The sequence below is a fragment of the Fulmarus glacialis genome, unplaced genomic scaffold, assembly GCF_000690835.1.
Source record: "Fulmarus glacialis isolate BGI_N327 unplaced genomic scaffold, ASM69083v1 scaffold44238, whole genome shotgun sequence".
Lineage (NCBI taxonomy): Eukaryota > Metazoa > Chordata > Aves > Procellariiformes > Procellariidae > Fulmarus > Fulmarus glacialis.
Genome location: NW_009230968.1, coordinates 508 through 16,938, shown reverse-complemented (window position 1 = coordinate 16,938; position 16,431 = coordinate 508). Strand labels below are relative to the sequence as shown.

The 16,431-nt window shown below is 39.1% G+C and overlaps 1 protein-coding gene across 1 annotated transcript; it reads right to left on the bottom strand.

The window, feature by feature from the left end:
- Positions 1–8,784: 8,784 nt before the first annotated feature.
- NFYB (nuclear transcription factor Y, beta) lies at positions 8,785–15,555 on the bottom strand (the record flags this gene model as incomplete). The annotated part of the gene is made up of 4 exons (XM_009584405.1): positions 8,785–9,819; positions 10,031–10,110; positions 13,200–13,281; positions 15,358–15,555. Coding segments are annotated over 4 exons (393 nt in total), but the record flags the coding sequence as incomplete, so codon positions are not given.
- Positions 15,556–16,431: the final 876 nt, after the last annotated feature.

Sequence of the window (16,431 nt, the reverse complement as noted above, 5' to 3'; positions counted from 1 at the left end):
ACATTTTAAATGCTATTTATGTATCTATATATAAACCTATGTTTACCAAAGTGTAGAGGAAGATGGCTGAGTTGGACAAGGTCACTAGGTGAATAGATTGAGGCACCTAAATAAGATTTATTTTAAAATAAAATCTAAATTATTTACTGTGCAATGATGTTTATACTTTGCACTTTAATTTTGCCCCGAATGCCAAAAGACTATATACATCAAGGTAGAATTTCTTGCCTCTGCCCGTTAAATTTGTCTTAAGAGCGTTTGTAAATATATAAACTAAAAGAAATTATGTGCCTGGTTTCGTGGGAGAAATATCACTAAAATATTACAGATTTAACAGCTCAAGTATCCCAGAGCAGATTTAATAGCCAAGTTTTAGCTACCCTGAAAATCAGGGTTGTAATGGAAGTGCTGATACAGCCTTAATTACCACAACACATCACATGCTATAATAGCATATAAAAAGTGCTGGGGACCATAAATCACTATAATAGTGTTAATTGTGACACAAGAGTAATACACGTGGTTTTACTCCAGAGAAGAATCTTGTGTTTATGACAATGACAGATATCCCAGATTCACTTTAAACAGTGTTTATAGTATGAATGTATAGGACTTTTCCTGAAGTTAACTGGCTTTAAAATATTTGTGTTTTAATGGTCCATTTTATCAGGTATGATCTCACTACCAAGACTGTCTGATAACTAAAATACCGTGCACATGAGCTGTTAACTAGAAGAATAGAACTTGGTTTTTCTTATTAGTACTGTGAAAGAAGCCTTTAGAGAAAACACTTGTGGCTTTGATTTTGTTGGTTGATAGCTGTGATTGTAGAGTTGTTATTTAAGAATAAAATCTGTTGGGTATGTCTGGGTGGAGTTTTTTTGCACTTGGTTTCACATGCTTTGCACAATTTCTTTTTCAGTGGGTATGTCACAACTACCAAAGGGTAAAACTGTGGCGTTTTTAATGAAAGTATAATTTCCTTGTAAGTGTGCTTTCTTCAGCTGACTTGACATAAGATGTCACTTTCTCTTCTTTGTCCAAGTTGGGTGATGTTGAATAGTGATCATATGCAAATCTTCAGTTCCTCACAGTTTTACTTTAAAATGAAATTGTGGTACACGCTGTAAAATACACTTTGTGGTCTGTTTTTAGAACTGTATTTATAACGTCTAAATCCCACCTGTTTGCCTATCAACTAGATATCAGACAAATACTGATTGTTCGATTTTAAATTCATTTGGAAGACTGTTGACATCGGCTCTTTGAGAATCTGTGTTACTCATTTATTTCATATATTGCTAAAGGACATGTAACAGAAGCTGAAATCTATCAGATGACAGAGTCCATATGGTAGAAATGTCTAGGTTTACTAAACTCCTTAGGGAAGTTGTGACTGTGTAAGTATAGGACAGTCGTGCCAGTTACGGCAGACACCGCTATAGCTTCACCTTAAGAATGTTCATGTGAAAGTGGAAATGAAGTGAACAATAACCTACACTTTGTGTTTTCAAAGTAATTATAGCAATATCTTTTGAATGTAGTTTGGAGTAGAGCACATGATCATGCCATAAACTCTGAAGATAAATAAGTATTACTGTTGTTATCTGATATTTCAGGATAGCGAATTTGACGTGAACTTAGTCTTACAGCTTGTTACTTAATGACCTCTGCAAGGAAACTGACATTTTGTACAATTCAAGTTGACCAGTCTTATTTCGAAGCATTGTTTGTTCTTTGTAATAAAGTGGTTGTCCTATCAAACGCATTGTAAACACTGAAGTGTATGTCTGCTTTTTCAAAGGTGTACGTGTACAAACTTCAAATTTCTGCCCTTCTTTAGAAAAGGGGATGATACAGAGAAGACAGTGAGTATATTTGTCGGGGGCGGGGAGGGGGGGAAGCGTGTTTAGTGATAAGCATTGAAATACTGAGTATTAGTCTTTCATAAAAATTATTTCCCAAGTTACTTCTTGGTTACCTCATGGGTTTTCTTCTTAGTTGAGGTTCCCCAATTCCTCCCCCCCCACCACCTTCTCCTGCAGTTGCTCTGCTCTCACCGTTACCCTGCCCCCTTCCATGCCTTTGTGCCATGCAGCTTGCTGGCTGCACCTCTGAAATGAAATTTTGAAATGACTTCCCCTGTCTATACAGCGGTTACGTTGCTGCTGTTCAAAATGAGTGGCAAAGAGTTTGGTACTGCTTTGTTACAGTTGGTTAAAAGGATGGGATATGAGTGAGCACTTGCCGTGCTCAGAAGGCTTCTGGTAAGGATATGAATTGTATGCGTGTCCAACTCCGCTCAAAATGTCACAGTCTTAAGGCAAGTTGCTAAACCTTTATGGCAGTTGACTGTGGGGAACTCCTGGGGAAATAAGTAACACATGTTTCTAGAAGCAGGGGAGCAGAGAGGAGCAAGTGAACCGAAAGGTCGACAGAATTGTTTCTAGACCTCTTAAGAGACTTCACATAAGAAACTGCTGAAAGCTGTCTGCTCCAAATCGATTTCTTCCTTGTGTTCCTAGCTATTCTAATAGAGTAACTGTTGTCTTATTTTCAATTATTTGTGATCCTTGCATTAGTGGGAAACAATTGGGAAAATCTAAACAGTCAATGAAGAATTCCCTCATTGTGCTTTTTTTCTTCCTGTTAATAAGATTCTCAGAGTAGTTATTTTCTCTTTAAGGCAGACTTAAATTTGCTGTATGAATTTATCTTAAAAACAACTCAGAATTTGTGTTTTTTCTTTATAGCGTTAGCTGGTTCCTGGTGTATTTTTATAACATTTTCTAGCGAGCTAAAGGCCAGGGCTTTTACTCTGTGGCTTCCAGTTCTGACACCGAAGCATTTCCAGATTCCCAAGGCGGGGTGGAGCATTAACTGCTGGCATTGTGTTAGCAGTTAATGTGTTCTCCCTCCTGTTAGTAGTTGTGAAAAACATTTTTGTGCGTTTTCCATTGATCTGAAGCTAAGTGGAGATACCTTTTATTAGAATTTCCAGAAGTTAGTTGAAAATAGCAGGAAGATGAGCTTAAAATGGATCCTCTTGCTCCTTGAATGAGTCTTTAGGATACTGCACCTCCAATGCTTCCTCGAGAGAGAGAGGAAATCCCCACGGCATGCTGTGGGGCAGTGGGGGTAGGCTGGGCACGCAGCTAGATCCCAGTGTGAATGAACGGTGTCGGGTCTCAGCCAAAGAATTTCTCTCCTGCACCTGCAGACCCCTGCTCTGGCCTTACTCATGCCTGGTTTGGGAAATACCGCTACGATAAAAATCATGAACCAAGCCCAGGCGCGTTGCCAGCCCCCGAGGACAAGTGGTAAGGCAGGGGCTGGGTTTGGTTTGCTGTCATTGTTTTATTGAGGAGGTTCTTGCCTCTCGCAAGCATCTGCTTTTAATATATGACATAATTGCTAAGTTGGTACAGCAGCTCCTTAAAATGAAAATTAAGGCTCAGATATGGCATCTTCAAAGAGAAAAAGAGATGAAGCATTTCAGTGTATTCCAAATGGTAAGTAGTGTTCAGAGAGTTATTTTTGTATCTGATGAAATTATAAAATACTCTTATCCACACATGGAAGTTATCAATATACAATTATTTCCAAGTGATTCTTGAAAGAGGCACACTGGGTACGTGCCGTCTTAGGAGGTTCAAAGCCACCAGTTCCTTGTTCTTGTTTGCATCCTAGTTCTTTTGTTTGCATTCTCTCATTTAAATGGTTTTTGCCAGGGACTGTTAACTGCCTTTTAGGATAACCACCTCTCTCTTAGATGCAGTGCTGATAATTCTCCTTTAACGAAAAGTTATTAGGTACAAGTAGTAGCTCGTAACTTTGAGCAGCATTAAGAAGTACCCCAATTTTTTCTTGTTAGTAGCAGCTTTGTAATTATTTCTTCATTGCACTTTGCCTGAGTAGGGAGGAGACTTCTATATGTTGACTTGATATGCTGTCTGCTCTGGAAGGAAAATATTCAGAGCCTGGGAGCAACACTCTGAAATGACCGTCTTGAAAAAAGACTTGAAATTTCAGTCTAACAGTATGAGGTTTCAGCTACTTACATTACAAGCATAAATGTTTTGGTATAAATGCAGACTATTTATGTAGTTATCATTCAAAGATTAATTACTGAAATCCATTTCATGTATTTGCGCTGCTATTAGAAGATTAGGAAGATGAAGTTGCTGTAGAAAGGTGCTGCTGAGCCATCCGAAGCAACATGGGAGCTGTCAAGCCAGATAACACAAAATTGCCAGTTATTGTCTAGATTTCTTTTTCTGGCGCGTACAGAACTTGATCTCACTGCACCACTCAAGACACTTTGTACAACTTTCAGCTGCTGGGCTTGTAAAACGTGACTTGCTGCTGGTTTTGAAGAGCGGACTCATCCTCTGATGGAACACTCCCCAGGCCCTGCCGTCTCCCCATTCCCATCCCAAAGTGACAGATCCTGTTTCCCCGTAGCAGAACTGCTTTCCAGCTGGCTAGAGGTGAGATTTCGGATCCTTTCCCTTCTCCCCCAGTGCTTAGCTTTTCCTACCAGCTGGCTCCCGACAGCTTCCTGCTCACCAGATCGCTTCTCCCGGTGTGTTACATCACACAGGGAACACGGGCATCTGGGTGGGTTTGGATTTCATGGTCGGGGCTGAGGAGTTGGATGCTGCAGAAACAAACCTGTGCGTCCTGAAGTCTTGTATCTGCGCTACGCTCTTCTCGCCAGTGACGAGGCATAAGCTCTGAGGGATCGACTATTTGTCTTCACATAGGGTGCAAAGAGTAAAAATAGTATATACTACTCCTAATTTGCTGTTGCATAAAATGCTGACCACGTTTTAGCTGCAGTTGTATTTCAAGTGACACAGCATTTATATCTGAACTGTGAGTCTTAGGTGTGCTGTTGGAAGTTGCTTTTATTTGCTGTCCCTGGTCCTGTGTTCTTTTGCGGGGGAGACACCCTCATCATCACAGATTCCCTGCCTTTATTTACGGAATTATTTTGTGGATTTAAAAAAAGGAGTCTTCTAGAGTTTTGCCTCTCTTGTTTCTGTCATGCTAAAGACATACCTGAAGCAAATACAGCTAAGAAATTAGTTTTCTGCTGTAGTTGCCACTGGGCAAGCTATGACCAGTGGCTAGGTCCGTGCCCTACACTCAGTTTGGGGAGAGCTGTGTACCGAGGCAGGCCAGGGAACCGCTTTGGGTTGGAAACAACCCTTTTTTGTTCTTTTATTGTGCACAGAGAAGACGCACAGTGACAATAGCTTAGGAGCAGCAGGAAAGTGCTTTAGTCACCGTTACCCAATGGCAGGGGAGGAGTCACACTGCGCCCAGTGATTTCTGGAGAAAAGTGGTCTGCACCTCTGAACAGGACGACAAGCCTGAGCTGATTCTGACCAAGAATAAATTGCTGCTAAAACTTTGTTTGCAATGCACCATCATTGATGTGCCTTCTGGGGGTGAGCACTGAGCCACGTATTACTGTGGTTTGTTAGCCAGAAACCAAACCTTTTCAGGCAGCTCTGTCCTAAAAGTCAGCTGTCGACTCTGGTGTTATACAGGCTGGGCCAGATGAAGTATTAGGCACACACAGGTTAGATTAGCAGCCTGAAAGATGCTCCTCTGCCCAGCAGATTTAAACCCTCAATAGTTTCCTTCCATACAAAAGCAAATCAGGTACCATTGCCCCTGATAAATGGATCTTCTGGCCCAGTGTGCTGCAAGAAGATATTCCAGGAAATGACCCTGGCAATTTGCCTGGAAGATTTCCTAAACCAGCCTAGCCGACTCCCTCCGAGCTGTTGTGCAGTGCCTCGCCTCTCTCACTACCTCCACAGCCATACTTGGAGACTGCAATTTAATAAACGCGGTGCAGCTGGCACTGATTTGGAAACTATTGTGCCCTCACTCCCAAGAGCATTTGGCCTTGGATGTCAGCGCAAGCTGAACTGGCACCGCGTTTCTAGAGAGCTTTCCATTAAATTTTTACACACTGAGGGTCAGAGGTGATGTTGCAGTCCATTACCATGCCAATTTTACAAATCAATAGATAAATAGATCAATATTCGGTTGCTCAAGTATAATTTTTTCAGCCTTTTAAAGGTGGAAGTATGAATGATTATGCCAGAACAACATCTCTTATTTTCAAAGAGGAGAAATTGGTCCATGTTTTCAACTCGGTACATGTATTAAACTGTACCACAGCCAAAAGGCATCCTTCCACCACTGCTCTTTTCACCAAACCAATTTGAAAGGGGAATATAAAAGTAACTATTTTCCACTTTATCAATATTTAAGGTCTTCCTATAGGACTGCTTGTGCGCTATATAAAATATAGTTTCCCTATAGCATTATTCATCTTAGAATCTACACACAGGGTTTTTTTTTTCATCTATAAATGTAAGAAAATTCACTTCAAATTTAAGTGAAAAACTTCCTTTCTTCTACTTTACTCGATACAAATCAAAACTGAAAAAAATCTAGCCTGCACCATTTGGGAATGCAGCGACTTAAAAGCAAGTTGTCTTATCACTGTAAATATAACTGAAGCAGCGAGTCTACATGACTTAACTGGAACATTAATCACGTTCAAAGCTCTGCAAAATGAAGAATTTTATAGCTATAAGCAAGGCTGCTGCCAGTTCTTATCACAACAGCAAGGTGCTGGGGAAAATACTAGCCCTTGGCTCTCCCCTTTGTTCTCCGTGTTGCTTTGCATCGAGGAATCTCCTGTGCGTGTGCCCATATCCTCCCTCTCCTGCCAAAGGCAAGAGAGAAATCACCTATATATGCTTACAACATGTTAATGAGCATCATCTTGAAACTCTGCAATAGGGACGATCTACTAATCTGACATGATTCACGGCGTATCCAGGGTGCAGTTCAAGGAAGATGGCTATTTGAAGTATAGCCCACATACTTCAGACTGATTTTCAGTTACAGGCAGATAAGCATGGGTCATGCCAAGACTCCCTCCATGTTCTGGCTACACCATCCAGCCACAGATTTTAGTGTTCAGTAGAGATCAGAACAGAGGAATAAATAAAATAGTAAAGATGCATACGTACATCAGAAAGACTGGTGAAGGCAGAGCCTCAGCACCCATTAAGCCTGTAATGAAAATGGGATGTGGAAGAACGCCATCTAAATTAGCTTTTCTCATAACTGCATTTTGACTAGAGGTAACAATATTTCTGTGCTTTTAAAGACATCATGAGCACTCTATAAAGAAAGATCAAAAGGATCAAGTCACACGGAAATTCATTAAAAAAATTAATGTAGTAAAATTTGCTTGTGTCATGGAAAGACACCTAAAAGAAGTCACTGTGCTTGGAAAAAGATCTTTGAACATCACTGCTTTTTCAAGCAGCCTTTCTCCAAGTTTTAGAATAGGCTGCCACAGCTGTCTTGAGCTTAAGCTCAATTTGGGGTTTTGTTAGTTCAAACAAAACATTCAGAGATTGAAAGATGGCAGTTTTGTAGAAACAGATGTAGTCACTCTTGGTTTGGGTGTAAGCTACTTTTAGACTTTGAGTGCTTGCAAACAGAAAGGTGAGAACACATCAGTTGTTAAAAATAAAGACTCCACAGTGGTTGTGCTACTACTAATATAAATTAGAGAAGTATTTCCTCAGACCACATTTGTTTTACCAGCACTACAGTACCCTGCAAACTTTATTAGGTGAATGGCTTCAGAGAGAGATCAAACAAGTGTTGTACTACTACTTTTACATGTGTATTTTCAGGAAGTGAACAAACAAGGTGGGTGCAATTTTGTTCCTGGACCTTGGGGGCTGAGGGGGAGAAGAAAGAAAAAGAAAAAAGAAAACCAAAGCAGTATCAGCTCCTTTGCTCACAGGATGGTGTGTAAACCACAAACTCAGAACACTAACCTAAATTCACAGAAGAGATTGCAGACTGAAAAAATGTAGCTGGTTTCAAGCAAATGTGACAGATGACCTCAGCCCCCTTTCTGCACATCCAACTGCCACATCTCTCCTAGCTTCACCTGAGCTGAGATCACAGCTTTTTCCATTGCAAATCTGGGAACACCAAGAACAGGGTGTGACGGCCTGAAATAAACGGAATACAAACAGAAGGGGCTCATGTAGTGATTGTGTTATTCATTTATACATTTAATGAAAAACTCCATTTGTTTAGTCATAGCTGCTGAAGAATGACAGACTGCCACAAAACCCAGAACATCCGCCCCAATCGCCACAGAATACACTGGATCGCCTCCAGAGGCTCTGCCAGCATGATGGTGATTTGTAAGAAACACTGTTCAAATCTGCACATACATAAAATTTTTGTTTAGCAAAAAACTGGCTATTTCAGATTTCTGGGATGTCTTAGTTTAAACTATTTTCCCAATATTAAACTGTTACTTTTTCTTTAAGAAAAAAAAGAAAGAAAGACAAAACCAGCAAGAAATTATATAGCAACAGATTCAAGGTGTGGTTTGCTTAAATTAATGACAGGTATGTGGAAAGATAATTATTATATTACATTTCAGTCCACTGCAAACAGTAAAAATATCAAAAGTCCCAAAATTCAGTCTGAATAAGATATATTACTAAAACCACCACCCCTATCCTAACAGGCTAAGACATTGCAGCTAACAAAATTACCCACCCGATTATTAAAGAAACAGCAATGTTACTAAGAACAGCTCACTAAATATACAGAACTACATTATCTAGGTAGAGTTTATTGCAAAACCAGGAAAGAGACAGCAAACTAGAAGTCTGTCTTCCATTTCAGATTTGTATCACTTGTTCAAGTTTCAATCGCGCACACACGCACACACACACACGCAGCTCGTACACAGGAAGTCGCTAACACAGTTGAGTTCCCAGTCTCACAAGAAACCTTAGAACACTTCAGTAAAAAGTTAAAATGAGATCTTTTACCACAAGGACTAAAAAATCCAACCCCCCCCTCCAACACCCTTAAATTTCTAAGTTTTGGATTCTAAAAACCGTACATAAAAAGGAAGAGTTATTTCAGTAGCACAAGGACTACCTTAAATATATCACAGTAAGTCTAAGGAGAGTTAATGCAACTGAAAAAAAAAATTGAAATGAAGACCTGCATCACACACAGTCGGTGTTTTCATCAACACTGTTGATAAGCTCTAAGTCTCTAAATGTAGTAGAGCATTAGTTGTTTTTGATTAACTTTTAATTCTGAAGTTACATAAAAAACAGTTGTAGCAATTCTTTTGAGCTGCTAGTTTCATGAGGAAAAAGTCCCTTTCAAAATTTCAATAAATATGCTGATATGTAAAGTTACTTGATGCTGTCATGCAAGACAAGTTACATAACCAAGACCAACTCAATCTTTATAATAAAGGCAACTTGCATTCAAAAATGAACTTTACCCTTACAATTTTATTCAAAGGGTAAACATGAATTAACCCAGCTGTTTACCTGAATTACAAAAGTAACATGATTCAATATGAAAATAAGAAACTGTCTACAAATCTCTGACAGTAATAAATTGCAATATACAATGCATACAGGAGTTATACAGAGCAACAAACTCTTGTACAAAACAAAAATACTTTAATACCTTTAAAATCCAATTTTTTTTTTTTTTTTTTTAAAATCATCATGAAAAAGATTTGAGTCAGAACTCACACCTCAATTAGTCAAGCTTCAGGTAGCTACATTACAGCTATTTAATATACAAAGAGATAAATCTCTTCACCAGTCATTAAAACTGCCTCTTCATTAGAGTTGCACAGCTTTTCTGTCTCGTGTTCCCAGATCCCAAGTTTTCTTCAAATCATGAGAACTGAATTTGTTGAACACCAGAGATCTAGAGAAAGAAAATGCAAGCTTACATTCAAATGCACCTTTTCTGAAACTGCATTGCAGCTAGCAGCCTTAAATTGTCACAATGTTGGAATGTCATGACAGCCACCACCAAAGGACTAAATAAAATTCATTCTCATCTTTCAGAGCAGGGCAGCTCAATTAGCATTTGAATTTTAGCAGCAGAAGGGAGAGAAGGGGACGGGATACAGTACCTGTTGATACGATGTTGTATAGACCATAACATTCTGCTGTTGGCCATCTGTAGTTATTAAGCCTGCTGGCAACTGGTTAGCTGAAAGAAAGAGCATTTTAAGAAAGTTAGACGGGAACTGCAGGAGGCAGACCCTTGTTTGGTGTGTCTGTCACCATTAAATAACCTTTAATTGTGGTCCACTCCAGGACTATGGAGCCATTCCTCTCCTCACAGCTACCATCCTACACTGCATATAGACACACTTGTCACTGAGTGTTACAAGTAAACAAGTTTATTCCCATCAAGAAGAAACACTTAAGAAACAAAATTCAACTTAATTTTGCATCAGATAATCTAAAAGTAAGACTGCACCTTGTTCTTCCCCTGTACACATCTGAAGGAGAACATACGCAGCTGTACACTGCCAAATGGAGTGGAGTTTGCCATCCTGACCACTGAAAAAGCAATCTCCAGAATTCAATATCCTGAGAAACCTGGAGAATTCAGTTTATTTTGTTTAGACGTAAGATTAGCACTTGAGCATACACGTGTGAGAAGCTCAATGAAATCGATGTGCTTCCTTATAAAACAGTATCCATCAGGGACTCCATAATGTGGAAGCCCCATGGAAGGCAGCAGAGATGAACAGAAACAGACAATGACAAAAAAAAAGGCACTGCCAGAGCCTGACATTACGCTGGTTGACTTCAGCATGCTCTTCAGGGTATGCACAAGAGCTCTGAATTTCATAGAGGAGAGAGGAGTCCAATGAACGGAGTAAAAAGTACTTCTGAGATTTAGAGGAAAAAACACAGGGACTGATGCTCCAAGATAAACCTTTACAGTAACACGTTCGTTGAGCTCTGCGACATTCAGAGTAGGTATGTTACAATGGCTACTTAGAAGCAAAGCAGCAAAACTCTTAAGTTGTAAGTTAAGTCACTGCAGCATAACATTCTCTGCTAAGAGACAAAGGGGCTTTCTTCTTTTTAAGTATGGCTGTTACTATGTATAAATAAGACATATAAACAATAAAAAAATTTTGAAAAGACAGTAAAATCCTAGCAGCTTTCATTTGAAAGCTCACACTTGGGGGTTTTTAAATTGGGTTTTTGGTTGGGTTGTTTCTTCCCTACCTTCATTGCACTAATTTTCAAATACTTAAGTTGCAAGTTAAGAGATGCATTAAGATCATAGTGAGAAGTGGCTCTGGCAAGTCCAAAATTTTACTGTCCTTTGATGCGCATGTTCCACATCCAAGACAGTTTAATGCCAAGCCACTGACCCAGCCCTGGCATTAGGCTAAGACAAAGAGCTAAGGGTTATGCCACAGGAGCACAGCTATTACTGCTACTCCTGCCATCAGACCATCATTCTGAACAGATCTATAGCTGCCCCTATGGAGAGAAATACCTGCAGCACTTGACACGATCAGTTATTTTACAGTAAAATTTTTTCCTTCTTCTACTACTGCAACATCTCCTTTGCATCCTGCCAAGACCTAGTATTTGCTTCCAAAGTTGCCCTTTTCACCTCATGGCAAATTAAGGCTTATTTCATAGAGCACAGAGGCTTCCAGGCCTGAGATACTTGAACAAGTGACTAGGAGCAGATCTTCAGCCTTCTGCCATTTAACAGGGACCATATCGAATTTGGGAAGGGGACAGAGGATCCACAGATGTAAGAGGATTCCTTTTTTCTGGTTTCCATTTTCTGGTGGGCATTGTACTCAGGCTAAGCAGAGCATGAGCATCCAGAGGAGAAACTTCTTGTGAATTTGCCTCTTTGCCCATACAAAACAAGATACTGGACTCAGACACAATCAGAAGTTTCCAATTATATATTCTCCCTCAACTCTTGAGCTGCAGTTTAAATGCTTGAAGTGCAAATCAGAATAATATACAAAATAAAGCTTTTAGAACAATTTCTATATACTGATTTGACAAGATTCCAAGCTGGACAGACTCCTAACAGCTGCAATCCAGAAACCATGAGCAACATACCCAAGGTAAATAAGTTGGGTCTACAGTTGTGCTAGTGTCTTACTACTTCTGAACCAGAGCTATTACACGAGTGAGTGTGGATAGGAGTTTACTATTTGCATGGCCTAATCTTTAATTATAAAATTAAAATAGTCATATTAATAAAAATAAAGCTTTCTGTAAGTCCCCTGCAATATTGAGGCTTAGATTCTTAGTTTCCAGACAGTTTTATGAGCTTATCTTCCAGGCTAGGAAAGACCCAAAGAGTCTGTACTGTTTTATATAGCCAGAGTCATCGTACTGTGAGCAAAGTGTGTTTCAGACCTTGAATAGGTCATTTCAGTCTTCAGTAATTCTTCTAATTCTTCCTAGTTCAGTAGTTTACCAGTGATTTTAAATAGAAGGTTTGTCAAATACTTGAAAAACTAAATCTCATCAGTAGATACAACTAGAGCTGCACCTCCTAATTCTTGTATCAGCTTCAAGATTACCAGCCCATAACACTTAAAAGCCAAGGTGAAGACTACATGCAAGAATCCAGCATCAAAAAAAACCAACGCAAAGTCCCAACAAGTGTCAGGCTTTAATTCACAGTATAAGGAAGAAAAACTACAGTGAATGCATATGATGCTCCTTGTCCTACACCTTTTAGTTGCCAATCTGTGCATTCTTTTGAATATAAGGAATACTAAGTGGTTTAGAATTATACGAAGATCATGTTCTTCTCTGGCTCATTTCTCAAAGACGAGCTCCTCAAGTCATCAAGTGGAGTTTATTTTACTTTTTCCCCAACAGTCTTGGAAGTAGAACGAATGTGGCTTAAATATGTAGCTACTGGGGGAAAAAGAACAAAAAAAGAAAAAAGTTTGCACCTTTCATTACAACCTGTGTTTAAGTGTAGAGAAAAAATACTGGCACTAATGTATGCATTTAAAAATCTTCCACAGTTGACATTAGCTGTTACTAGAGTGTCGCCACTTAAAACTACATTACTTCATTCTGACCATAAATTCTACTGACTGGGAGGAGGTTATCTGAGCACAGGTTATCCTCCAGACATCTCACATGAAAATCTCAATGGATCACAGGTGTAACATGTGGCCAGTCCAGGACATATTCCTCAAGTAAGAACTCTGATGTCTAAAAGAGGTGCTTTTTTTAGAAAAGCCATAGCAATAATACAATAAATTAAGAAGCATTACTTACTAAATGCTTCCTCTGTGAGCTCCTCACTTAGACCGTCTCCAGTTGTAACTGTTCCCCCAATTCCCTTTTCTCCTTTCATTGCCTGGAGAAGGACGGGAGGAGAAGAAAGAAAGAAATGTATTAGATTAGAGTACAGTTGGCTTGAGATTGTTTCAAGACCCCAGGAGCATTAGCCAAGGTTTGGAACTTGCAGAAGAGTCACTGTACAGCAGCCGGAGTTTGAAATCCAAGACCTGTAAAACTCTACTGGATTTAAGAACACGCATAGTACAAGAATATATGAAGGGTGTTTTTCATCTTAGCCATACTCCTCAGAAACAAAAACTTTGCAAACTAGGATTGTGTAGTTCTAAGGAAGGCTTTTACCTTCTGCAGAATGTCAAAGATCTGCAGTAATCCAGAAGCAGCAGTTAAGACCACTTACAAGAAATCACAGAATCTAACAACTACCGAGAATGTGCAACATTTGCCTACCAACCATAAGCAAGTGCCATCATCATACAACTATGAGTTGACATTTAAAACCAGGATATCGGATTTCTTTTCCCCCATCAAGGACTACAGCCAGAAAGGATATCAGCACAGAAAGCCAAGGCTCCCAGTCATATGCATGCAGTTTTACAAGTATGAAGTTTGATGCTCTGTGCTATTACGTAAGAACATCTAAAATAATACAGGTATAAAAAGTATTCTCTGCAACTGTTTGATGTAGACTAAATACTAAGTTACAAAACAGAAATATTTCACTCTATACGGTACCCTGAAGGCAGAACTAGCTGAAATGGAGGTCTAAAACTGATGAGCAAAACCATCCAATCCATCCATCCATCCAATTAAAACCCAATCCCACTACTCTGCTACCACAGCATATGTATCTGCAAAAATGGTCACTTCAGAATGAAAGTAGCAGAGACCCACTTCATACTTCTCCAGAAGTACTGAAACTAATTAGGCACTACTTGCATTTTTAATTAAAGCACACATACAGCACTTTGACAGCATGTGCAACTGCTACACAGAACTGGAAAAAGATAGCACACAGCAGTACTTAAACTTTTAGATTACGCCTCCTGTTACTCAGTTATCACAGCAAATGACCTTCTGGGAAGTTGAAGCTTCAAGTGCTATCAGCAAATCAAATATCATTAGCGAGTCTGACTCCATTAATTAAAAAACTTAGGTTTACAGAACAAAGAAAGTCTGAAGAGCATCTCTATCTACAGCACTGCCAATTTAGACATACCTACTTCACCGATGCCAGTAAAACCAAGCAGCCATACCAACAGACAGATCCACATTTAAAAAAAAAAAAATTAATTTGCTTTGAGGGTTTTTTCCCCAGGATTATTTTAACCCTGAACAACTTCTTCATTCAGGACTATGAGGAAGAGAGGTCACTGGATAAAAATACCTTTGACTTGTTTTGTTAGATCTGGTATTCTGAGGTAAAAGAACACCAAAGTAAAGAAGGAAGCAAGCACAATTCTCTTCAGTCTCCAGACAGGAGGCGGGGGAACGGGAGACCAGAACAAAAAACCCAGGCAGAAGCAACTTGTTTTTCAAAAAGTTTAAATTGCTGCAAGGAAAAAAAAGTCACCTTCTGCTAGAGAAGGGATAAATTAAACTGCTTGGATCACATACCTAGCATGTACTATGTATCAAAAGCAAACTGAGGGACAGGCTAAAAAACAGATTAAAAAAAAAAATTGAAGCAGATAACCTTCCATATGAATCATTATTCCGACAAGAGAAAAACAACTTTTTCTTTTGCAGATCTGAAGCCCAGCCAAACAATAGGCATCAGGCTAGTTCCTCAGAAGATGCAGTCTAGTACAGTTTTATTGATTGAACCCAAAGATCGAATTAAGTATTCTTAATAGGCACCTTTAAAGAACAGAGTGATTTACTACCAGCAATATATTAGAGGATTTATTCAGTTGAAAGCTTGAACTACTTTGAATCAGCAAGTCTAATCAAAACGGTTACTTACTCCGTTTCCTCTTGATATCTTCTGGAATGCTTTTAAACATTACATTAGTCCCTGACAATAGCTGTAAGATACTGTGCAAGTTAGCTATTATACAATTACAATGACAGGGAGCTAAGGATAAACACAACTAGATTAAATAAATGAAGAAATACTGAAGTATATACCAACCTCTCTGAATTTTTGGAGGTATAACTTCAAAGGTTCAACATAGCTATCAAACCCCAAGGTAGACATGGCAAAGAGAATATCCTCTCCATTGATGGTCTTTCTTTTCTCTTGGTGACACCTCTCACTTGCTTCTGACGTTATAAAGCTGATGAATTCACTTACACACTCTTGCACGCATTCCTTTGCATCCTTAGCAATCTTGTAAGGAAAAAGTATAATAAAATGATTAATCAAGACACAAGAAGATTAAAAAAAAACCCAAAAGAATACACTAGATAATAAAGGAAACATCCCAAAACCTGATGATAATACCCATTTAGGCAACACCTGTATGTAAGGGAACCACTGGATGTCATCACTGCTCTATGTAAGCACAGCCGCAACATGATTTTAACCTAAGTTTTACTATTTCAAGCAGCACAGCCAACTGCCAGGATCTCCTGAAGTCATAACTATGTTCTGTACAAGCTTTTACATATAGATGCATCTCAGTATTGCTTACTTTGTAATGAACAAGAGAAGGCGTAGGTAAGCAATGTCATAGCCCACTTCCATCTTCCTTTTAATAGACCCAGCAGTTCCAACTTGACTGCAGTACATTCCCACAAATTCGGCAATGACAAATATTTTTATCCTGACCAGATTCAGGGGCTAGAATATAAGCCTAGCAGCAAGCCTCTCTAATGCTTTAATATTCTGGTATAAATTTTCCAAATGAGAATTCAAATGAAGAAACATATGCCCCTGGCAAGAACGAAATAAGTAGATTCGATTATGGTTTTCAGCTGGACAAAAGTAATTTACCTGACTTAAAATAACAGCAAGCATTACTCATGATTATTTGGGAAGCTGACAGGAGCCAACTGAAAGATTATAATAATTAAGATTCTTATTCTTCACATGAGAAGAACCTATCTGTATTTAAGAAAAAGTCATGAAGCAGTAACCGTATGTAGAATCTTCACTAGTTTCTCTGATATTTTCAGACACATAGGGCGAGATTTTTCAGAAGTGCTCACCAGCCAGCAGCTTCCCCTGCAGTTTTTCACAAAAACCTCCCTGATTTTTCAAGAT